Consider the following 10,814-nt stretch of genomic DNA (forward strand, 5'->3'; position numbering starts at 1 on the left):
TTCAATTGGTACAAAATATGGCAGGCGGGCTGGTCACAGACACATCCAGAACTGCCCATATTACACCGGTTCTAAAATCGCAGTTTCTGGGCAAGGTACAAGGTGTTGGTTCTAAGCTTTAAAGCCCTACATGGCTTGGGTCCTGACTACTTGCAGGAGCGCCTACTTCCATATAATCCTCCTCGCACACTTGGGTCCTCTGAGAAGAATCTGCTACACTATAACCTAAGACCAGACTTTCAGCTGTGACCCAGAGGATCTCATTAGCTGCTCCAAGGCTCTGGAACGACCTGCTGGACGAGATCCGCTATATTACCACCTTGGATGCCTTTAAAAAGGCTATTAAGATGGATCTCTTCTGGCAGGCCTTTCCAGACTAGGTTAGATCCATTAAAACCATTAGACTTGCCTCCCCCCTCTATTGATACCGATATCAAAATTGATTGATACCATTGCCCTCGTCCCTCCTCCTCTAAAGGAAAACTCACTTCTTGCACTAATCTGCCTGAAATTTTAGTGCATTCCTATTGGACAGTTTTAAATGTTTTGATGTTTAATCTCTTTTTATGGGTTGATCACTATTTTTATGATTGGGGGAAGGGTTGGGGTTTGGGGGTTTTGAAATTGTAATTTTTAATTGTTTGGTGTTTTATTTATACTGTTGGAATCCGCTTTGATTCCTTTGTGAAAAAGTGGACTACAAATAATAATAATAATAATTATTATTATTATTATTATTATTAAAGAAAGACATTGGTAGAATGAGCTTTTGTAGACTTAAGTCTATGAAATCTCATGCTGCCGACATCTTTCTTTAGTTAGTCTCAAAGGTGTTACAAGATCTCTCTATGTATTGATTCTACAGATTAACATGGCTATATCTTTGAATTCTAACAAAGATGTACAGGTTAAGAGACAACTGGTCCCCAATTTTTTTGAAAACTGAAGCCACTTACTTCTCAGAGGAGAGATAGACTGGATGAGACTCTATTTAATTCTGTCATGGCTTTTATATATTATTGTTATTTTTTTTCCCCAGAGCTTGGAAATGTTGCTATTGTACAATTCCCAAATACTGGACATTTAAGGAGTTTGCATTCAAAGGGTTTAGCATTCAAAGCACTTTCCCTACACTTTCCCTAGTAATGAATCAAGAGGAGTGTTCCCAATGTGAGAGAATGACACTGAGTGTGCTCACAGAATCCTCGTTTCTGAAAAGGTTATACCTGTTGACTATCTGTATCTCCTGTAACTAAAGGCACAAGGGCTCTGAGAAGAGGGTCCGGGCTGTTAGTTGCGCACTCTTACTTTACCACAAAAAACACATTGATAAACAGTGTACTTGATCACAGGTAAAACTGGGTAATTTTACTAGTATCTACATAATCAGTGATTTTCCATAAGCATTACATACACGAACATAAATATCTGAAACAGAAGGAGCAGAGGTCTCAGTGTAAAATCAGAGTGTGTTGGATTTTCTTATGTTAACAATGTTAACTACATTTCCCACTCATTCAGTCACAAAGCTTTACAAATATGGTATGCATCAAGGGTCTTGGATAAATTGCTGTTTACCAATCAAAGGATAATTTCAAAAACATTTTTTTAAAAAATTCACTTCACATATGCTTTACCTTCCATAATCTCACTCCCTGTAATATTTTCACATGGACAAATTGCCAAAACAAAGAAGTGACCATAAGACATTGAATGCTCAGGCTGAGCAGAACATTCTTCATTCTTTGCCTTACTTACTTTATGTAGTATCTTGCACCTTCAAAAGTATAGGCTTCCTCCCAGCCTGTGGGTAGGTCTAGGGTGGAAAAGACAAATGGAGTCTGATCACATGACTGAAAAGCACACGACCGCACCAAGCATTCACAATAATGTTAAGTGTAATTTACTACATTACAAGTTCATTAAAAGGAAGCTGTATTAGATTCTGCAGATCTAGATTATAGTACAGTATGACCAAACATAATAACCAACCTCCTTAAAATGGTCCAAGAAAAACACCTGCAGCACAATTCTAAATTCACTTACTCTTAAACAAACTATGCTTGAATAGTTTTTTTGTGGGTTTTTTGGACTATGTGGCCATGTTCTAGAAGAGTTTCTTCCTGAAGTTTTGCCAGCATCTGTGGCTGGCATCTCCAGAGAATGCTTGAATACTTTGGACTGCCACCTTAGACACATGTTCTTTAATATGTTTGTAGTTAACACTGTCTTATATACTACTACTACACAGAGAAACTAAAATACTTTCCACAGAATCAGGAACAGGTTGTAACTCGTTTTAGTTAACATATTACTTTAGACACTACACATATTCATACAACTACTGTCCAACTCATAAGATATTTGAACAAAAATCCGTTGGAAAAAAGATTGCACCTGGTTACGTCTCATACACCCAAAATGGTAGCTAGTTAAGAATCACAACAGAAGCTATTTGTTGTGAAAACATAGTTACATCATCTTGCATGGCCTTTCAAGTTGCTCTTGCAAGTATTCATAAACAGGATGATACCTCACAGATTTAATTTTTATTACTAATCTAGTGGCAGGGGGGAAGTGATATGGCATTTCTCTCTAGTCAGCAACTAGAAAGAAATTAGGAGTATTAATTAATCATAGAATCATAGAATCGTAGAGTTGGAAGAGACCACAAGGGCCATCCAGTCCAACCCCCTGGCATGCAGGAAATCCAAATCAAAGCATCCCTGACAGATGGCCATCCAGCCTCTGTTTAAAGACCTCCAAGGAAGGAGACTCTATCACCCTCCGAGGGAGTGCATTCCACTGTCGAACAACCCTAACTGTCAGGAAGTTGTCTCATACTCTTTTAGAAAAGGAATCAAATCTTGTCCTTTCTTGTGTGCAACGGGTACTAAAGGATGGGGGGGGGGGTTGCACCAATAAATATGTGTTTTTTTAAAAAAACATAAACTTTGTTCCTTAAATATTAAAGTGATTTTTGTTGTTGTGTAAATATACCTTTATTTATTGTGATATGTAAAAATCTTTTTTATTTGAACACAAGTGTGCAGCATACAATAGAAATGTATCAGTATTTTTGCTAAAATGCTTAAAATCTTCTGGGGAGAAATTATGCTAATATGTGGTATTTCAAGAGTTAGACATAGTAAATGTATGTAGTGCAAATGTAATGTGGACAAAAAGTGCATCAATTCAGGGATACTTTATTCCACAGAACCAGTTCCAAAATACAACTGGGGGTACTATGCAAACCAAGTGAGAGAGCCTTCTACATTTATCCCCATGTAAGAAAAAACAGCAGATCTAGTTGGTGTGCTAGTACAATCTGTTATCCAAATATTTTTATAAAGCCATTCAGAATTCACCATGCCAACACTAAGAAGAAATTCCATTTGTCGAAAAACAAGCTTGGTTCATTACCTAAAATATTTTAACACCAACAAAAATGACTTTTTAGGATAAGACGTTAACATATTTTGGCACAACTGGCAAGTAAGCAAACAAAGCAAAAATACATTATAGAAAGAAACAGAATACATTAAAAATTATTAGGAAAAAAGGTTAGACCCAGCATAGGCACATGCTTAGAGTGATACTATGTTCAATAGCAATATTACTCTTTGCACATCTGTCACCCCCTTTCCTGCTTGACTTGCTAATTTAATACGAGCATTAATTATACAAATACCAGGGAATAGAATTAAGAAGCAATTCCTAACTCTGAAACAGATCTGGTAATTAAGAATTCCAAGCCATCCCCCACAAAAATAACTAGGAACCAAGATAAACAAAATGCAGGAACCTCACCTCCTAAATTGTTCTCATGCCACATAGAATAAAAGCAAGAGTGATGCAATATATGTAAACAACAAACACAATGAACAAGGTCTTGTAATGCACCCTAAAGAGCACCTCTGGACTGCCCATCTCATTCTTTTCCCTCATACAAGCATTTTCTCTAAGCCAAGGGAGGGGGGGGGGGGGGGGAATTGCAATGCTAAATACCCACTGGCTTGTGGCATCTGTAATCAATGTGCAGAACAAGCAAATAGGTTATATTTCCACAAAGCTTTGCTGTAAATCCTTTCCCCTCTACTAGCTCCTCTTTCCATAGTTTCCTCCTCTCCAGAGAAGCAAATGGCAAAGGAGACAGTTTCTACTTCTCACCTCACTCCAGTCATTATTCAAGCTCCTACCCTCTTTCTCCAAAGTATGTCACCTCTCCCTGTCACTTAGAAACCACCCATACTCTTATCCTGTGAGTGAGGGGGGAAGGTTTCGAGGTGAATATGCTTTAAGTATGATCTATGAATTTCTAATAGCAGCCAGCAAGCTCCCATGATTATGTTGCTGATATGGGCAGGCGGATTCATATTTTGCTCACAGAAAAATGTCTCTATGTACACTGTGAATCCTGAAGAGAATACAAAGGAAGAGGACTACATGGGGTGAAGTACAGTTACAGAACTGCACATTGGTTAGAATATCAAGGCAGGCATAAAGGAAGGTGCATTGCACACCCACAAGACAACTAAAAACAACATTATACCTAAGTGTGCCTAAGACAAGCACAGGTCTTCCTGCACTGCACAGAGGCCTAAGCACTAAGTCTATATTTTGGTGGCAGCAACTACGTGCAGTTTCTTTCCCAATAGCCCTATAAGTACCAGAGGGAAGCTGAATGTAATCTAATTAACTATCACATTGGATAATTCCTTATACCTTCAACAGTGAAGACACACAAATTCCTTATAGCGTAAATTCTGTTATTATTTTTAAGGCTTATTTTGTTTTGATTACTTTTGCAACACACAAAGGAAACAAAAAAGAAAAAGTAATAACTTTTGGAAGCAAGTTGAGGAGAAGCAACTTCTGCTAATGTAAGACTAGCTATGTTAAAGGCCTGCAAGCAGTTCAGAAAGCTTGCACAGTGGGTGGAGAGCTGGCCACTGAAGAGGTATTAAGAGGACTGCAGAGGTCTCTGCAGCTCAGCAGTAGCAGCTGGATTTTAGAAAAACATAACTGAATTCAGAAGAAAACTGATAAAACGCTTGCTGAGCAAATGCAGAGACTGAAATCTAAGGAAAAAAGATTAGTGAAGAGGCAGAAGGTCTGAACAGACTGTGTATTGCAGAGTAGTGGAGACGGGTAAGAAAAAGAAGGGAGAGCCAGAATCAATGATGACAATAGTGATTAGGTGAACAAGAAGATCAGATCTGATCAGATCAGGTTGAATATGTGTGAGAATAAATACTAGTTAAGATATGAAGGCAAATGAAGAACTAAAGGCTCAACAGAAATATAGCAAAGGAATCTGTCTATAATGGGCTGATGGGATAAAGAGTAAACTAGAATTGTAGACCAGTGGGATTTAGTTAACTAGGTTAAGCATGACAATATGGAAACAGCAGCCAAAATAAGAAAAGGCTTAGGTATCAGCTTTGTTAGAGAATGTGGTGCCAAAGCAGTTTACAAGTCATATGAGTTAGGGGGAAAATTACTGGGTACTATCACACATGTCACTTTAGAGTGCTGAGACTCCTGTGAGACATTTTTGCACAGTGCAAACATATGCATCCTTGTTAGAGGGGAAAAAAAGAAAGAAGTAGTACATCCTAGCAAGCGTAGGCTTTACATTCACACTACAGGCAAATTTATGCAGAGGTCAAAGTAAATTTTATGTGTGAAGGCAACCCTTACTCCCCTAGATGACTGGATGTGTGAAGCAATACAGCAAGGAACATCAGTGAATAGAGGATGCATCAGGTAAGAGATTAGGTGGCTCAAAGAATGCAATCACAATGAGAAGTAATTGGAAAGAACATGCAAATGTAAAGAATGTGTACAAAGTAAAGGGCCAAATGGCCAATAGCATAGGAGTTAACTTCATTAGAAGTGAAATGAGAGTATCAGTACAGTATAAGAGGACAAGTGACATCAAATATCAGTACATGATGGGAAAAGACTCTCTGTGAACTGGAAGACAGAAATACTGGAGTGACAGGGTGTGTGAGGAAACATTTGCATGGTAACCAGCTGGTCCATGGGGATGGTCAACATTCTGCAAAAAGGTATCAAAGTGCTATCAGATGCATATGATCTAAAATGTGTGCCACAGCATCCTTTGGAAGACTGCATGAGATTGTATGGCAAAATGAGGCAGGGCAGAACACAGTATCTGGGCTACCCTGGGAATCAAGAGGACAGAATAGATAACAGGAAAATAAACACACAGTCAATGGGTTGACAACTGAGGAATCAGTGAGGAAAATGAGAGCAGAAAGTACAGCAAAGATGAATTTTGGCTAATGGTGTGTGAAAAAGGAGTGGGCAGGTTCCTGTTCCAAGTGGCAGAGCTTGAGATAGAAGGGGAAGCAGGTATAGATGTGCAAGAAAAAGGAGAAATCAATGCTTTCCAGCAACTGGCATGTCAGTTTCATCTATCAGATGGAGATGAACATAGAACTGTAGAGAAGGAAGTGGTAAGGGTCACCTAGTCCAACCCAACGCAAGAAATCCACAAATAAATCAGACCTTTAACAGGATTGGCAGAGAATGCAAATGTTCAGGTTCAGGCCCAAATAAGAGTACAAAGTGGAAGGGGGCTGCCTTGAAACTGAGAGAGGAGGGAGCAAGGGCCATTTTACTTTCCAGTGTACCGCACCAATGAGTTTCAGCATGCCCAAAGTGGCATGATGTCACTTCCAGTTGCCATTTGGGCTATTTCCCCCCCTCTTTTTGGTATTTTGAAGAGGTTTGGGAGAACTTTGCAGGGTTATGGAAAGGAAAACACAGTTTTAGGCAGCTTTGTCCTATTTGAAGACAAACAAATTGCCCCAAAAATTAGCCCCCCAAAATATATTTTAAAAATATTTTTGATGAGGCTAGGGAGGTCTTTCGGAGGCTCCCAAACACTACATGGGTCCCATGGGCTGCACTCTGCCCATTCCTGCAATGAACCAATAGAAACATGGAAGAATAGGAAAGGAAGAGTGGTAGAGCTATCAGCTGCACTGAAAGATGGAGGAGACAAGAAAACAAGGGAGCATTCTGGAAACGTAGGTTTTAAAGGAGGAAGGGAAAAGAGATGGGATGCTCAGCACCAGATCTGAAGTGGCAGCTCTCTCCCCATTCCTGCCCCGCAAAAGAGGGCAAAACCAAGAGTTTTTGGTACAAGCATTTCTCTTCAAATGTGAGATGAAGCAGATCAAATGAGGAGATCAAAGAGGAGCATAAATGAGTCAAGCTGTAATAATGAAGGGAGGATAATAAAACTGAAGCAAGAGGATTCTGAGAGGGCTTTTTTTCAAAACTACAGAATCCTACAGAATTCTGAGATTTGTACTTTTGTCGGGTACCAGCACTCTTTGGCAGAGATAGCTAAAGACTTTGCAAAACTACACATCCCAGGATTTCATAAGATGGAGCTGCAACACTTAAAGCCATGTCAAACTGCCTTATTTCTACAGTGGAGATTCAACCCAAGTGGTCTACAAAGTGATGGAAAGAGGCTAGATTATTTAGGAAGGGGCTGACGAAATATATTAAGAAAAGCCCTCCAAGTTAATAGGATGGAGCAAATCAGGGCCATTTAAAGATTCCTTGGGGCAGGGGAGAGATAATTGCATCAGTGACTCTATGGTGGCTTTTCTTTGGAGGAGAGGTACACCAGCAAGTAGGACTGCCAGCGAAGTGTAGCCGTTTGAGCATCAGACTACAACTCTATAGACCAGACTTTGAATCCCTGCTTGTCCATAAAACACTCTGTGTGATCTTGGGCAAGTCGCAACCTCTCAGCCTCAGAAGAAGGCAATGGCAAACCCTCTTCTGAAGAAACTTGCCAAGAAAACCCTATGACAGGGTCACCTTAGGGTCACCAAGGGTCAGAAACATCTCAAGGCAGACAACATTACCACCACCACCAAATGCCAGCCAGTGAGGAAAAGAGAGAAGGAAGGGGGGAATAAAGATAATAAAAGCATAGGTAGGGGAGGAAGGGAGAAAGAGATGGAAACTATTCCCTCTGCCACCAATTACCCCCATCCGCAGCTGTCTGTCTGTCTGTCTCTCTTTTTAGTATTTGTAACCCAGAGAATTTAGGAGAGAGCCAGCCTGGTGTAATGGTTTGAGCATTGGACTAAGACTCTGTAGACCAGGGTTCGGCTCCCCTCTCAGCCATGGCAACCCACTGGATGACCTTGGGCAAGTCACACTGTCTCAGCCTCAGGATGGCAATGGCAAACACCCTCTGAAACAATCATGCCAAGGAAACCCCATGACTGTGTGTGATGTGGGCCTTCAAGTTGTTTCTGACCTATGGCAACCCTTAGGCAAACCTATCATAGGGTTTTCTTGGCAACATTTGTCCAGAGGTTTGCCATTGCTATTCTCTAAGGCTGAGAGAGTGTGACTTGCCCAAGGTCAGCCAGTGGGTTTCATGGCTGAACTGGGAATTGAACCCTGGTCTCCAAAGTCATAGTCTAACACTCAAACGACTATGCCACGCTGTACTCTACTTTGTTTTAAACAGTTGTGAGCTGCCTTGAATTCTATACCAGGAGAAAGATGGGATGTGTTATTAAATAAATAAAGATCACAAACCAAATTCTCCACCGTACAAACCATGCCTGCATTTAGAAAGCTAGTGCATCAGGGAAAACGGCTTCCCCTGAGGCTGAGAGGATGTGACTTGCCCCAGAATCCCATAAGTCAGAAACAACCAGAAGGCACCCAACAACAACAACAAACACCAGAGCGTGAAAAAAAAGGAGAAGGAGGGGGAATGAAAATAACAAAAACACAGGCAGGAGAGGAGGGGAGAAAGAGGGAAACCTACCCTCTCACTGCCATCCCCCCAAAGTCACAAGGCTTGTCCAATCCCTCTTATTTTTGTATTTTAACCCTGAAAAATTCAGGAAGGAAGGAAAGAGGAGCACTCCCTCCCTCCTTTATTTGTTCTTTTAACCTGGTTTGTACAGTTTCTCTCTCCCTCACTCTCTCATATATATATATATATATATATATCATATAACCCTGGAGAATTTGGGAAGGAAAGAGGGGCACTTCTCCCCCTTCCCTTTTTATTTATTCATTTACTTATATTTAGCCTGATTTGCAGTCTCTCTTTTTCTTCCATATATGTTTTACACCAGATAATTTGGGAAGGAAGGAAAAAAGAAGGAAAGGAAGATAAAAAGTAGGAAGGAAGGGTCTCTTTCAAACCTCCTCCCGTTTTAAAAATCTTTTTTACCTGGCTTGTTGTCTCTCTTCCTTACTATCTTTACCCTGGAGAATTCAGGATGGTAGGAACGAAGGAAGGAAGGAAAGAAAGGAGGAAAGAAGAAAGCAAGCCCCTCCTCCTCTCTCTTTTTACCTGCTTGGTACAGTCTCTCTCTTCCTCGTGTATTTTTCATCCCAGAGAATTTGGGAAGGGAGAAAAGGAAGGAAAGAAGAAATGAAGCCCTCCCTTCCTTTTACCTTTTTACCTGCTTTGTACAATCTCTTTCTTTGTCGTATATATTTTAACCAGGAGAATTTGGGAAGGGAGAAAAGGAAGGAAGGAAGAAAAGAAAGAAAGAAAGAAAGAAGGAAGGAAGACCCTCCCCCCCTCAAATGTTTACCTGCTTTGTACAGTCTCTCTCTTTCCCATATATTTCTTACCCTGGAGCATTTGAGAAGAGAGAAAAGGAAGGAATGATGGAAAGAAAGATGGAAGGAAAGAAGGAAAGAAAGAAAGAAAGAAGAAAAGGAAGGAAGGAAGGAAGGAAAAAAAGAAGGAAGAAAAAAAGGAAGAAGGGAAAAAGAAGGAAGGATGAAAAGAAAGAAAGAAAGAAAGAAAGAGAGAAAAGGAAGAAAAGAAATAAGGAAGGAGGGAGGGGAAAGAGAAGGAAAGAAAGAAGGAAGCCAGGAAAGAAGGAGGGAGGGAAGGCGCATCCTCCTCATCGCCATGCTCCTCCTAGGAGTTGCCCTTCCTACCTGGGCTGCTCCGGTGTCCGGTGATGACAGCCTCTCCGGTCCGCGGGTGCAGCCAGGTGGTGCTCTTGGCTTCCTCGCTGCCGGGGAAGAGAAGAAACACAAGGCAGAGAGAGGGTGAGCAAACGGAGGAGGTCGGCGACCCTCGCCCGAAGCAAAGGCGAGGCTGAGGGGAGGGAGGGAGGGGAGGCTGAAGGGCTGGTTGCCGCTTACTTGATGAAGAAGATGCGTCCTCCGCGGCTGACTCCGTAGCTCCAGCGGGACGGCAGCGAGCGCAGCCGCTCCGCGCTCAGGTCCGCCGCCATGTCCGAGCCAAAGCGCAGACCCGGGCCAGGAGGAGGAGGAGGAGGAGGCAGGGAGGAGGCGGACGCGCATGCGCGGGCCCGCGAGGACACGCCAAGGGGAGGGGGGAAAGGAGGAGGAGGAGGAGTGCGCGCGCTCTCAACCGTCACTCGCTCACTCAACACACAGCCCCGCCCCCCCCCCCTCCCCCCCCCCCCCCCCCCTCAGCCGGCAGAAGCTCCCCCCCACTGCGCGTGCGCGGGCTCTATCAAGAAAAAACAACAACACAGCTCAGCTCTAGGACTAAGGAGGGAAAGGGAGGGGAGAGGTGACGCCCCGCCCTTAGAAACGGGGTTGGTGGTGGTGGAGAAGGCGCCCGCCAATCAAAACTCAGCTCTCCGGCTCTGCGCCCCGCCCCCCCCGCCAATCAAGCCTCAGCCCCGCCCCCTTTCTCCTCCTTTTCTCCGCGCCTCTCTTTATCTCCTTCGCCGTGACGGGAGCGCGCACAGACCGAGAAGCCACGCCCCCCGGAGGTCCGACTGATATACATACAGAGC

At 42.4% G+C, this 10,814-nt stretch overlaps 1 protein-coding gene across 15 annotated transcripts in view; it reads right to left on the reverse strand.

The window, feature by feature from the left end:
• The window catches only part of PLEKHA5 (pleckstrin homology domain containing A5), a 216,570-nt gene extending 206,199 nt beyond the window's left edge, over positions 1 to 10,371 (reverse strand). For 13 of the 15 annotated variants that reach the window (XM_042466696.1, XM_042466705.1, XM_042466699.1 and 10 more), the window contains exons 1-3: positions 10,189 to 10,342; positions 9,979 to 10,055; positions 1,759 to 1,816 (exon numbers count right to left, since the gene is read on the reverse strand). In XM_042466696.1, the coding sequence (XP_042322630.1) occupies positions 1,759 to 1,816; positions 9,979 to 10,055; positions 10,189 to 10,280 (227 nt within the window). In that variant the 5' untranslated portion in view covers positions 10,281 to 10,342. Of the gene's footprint in view, positions 1 to 1,758; positions 1,817 to 9,978; positions 10,056 to 10,188 lie in introns of all 15 variants that reach the window. The other 2 variants (XM_042466711.1, XM_042466712.1) reach the window with 2 other exon arrangements.
• Between the last annotated feature and the right edge of the window lie 443 nt (positions 10,372 to 10,814).

The sequence above is a fragment of the Sceloporus undulatus genome, chromosome 5 (genome assembly GCF_019175285.1).
Source record: "Sceloporus undulatus isolate JIND9_A2432 ecotype Alabama chromosome 5, SceUnd_v1.1, whole genome shotgun sequence".
In the NCBI taxonomy this organism is placed as follows: Eukaryota; Metazoa; Chordata; class Lepidosauria; order Squamata; family Phrynosomatidae; genus Sceloporus; species Sceloporus undulatus.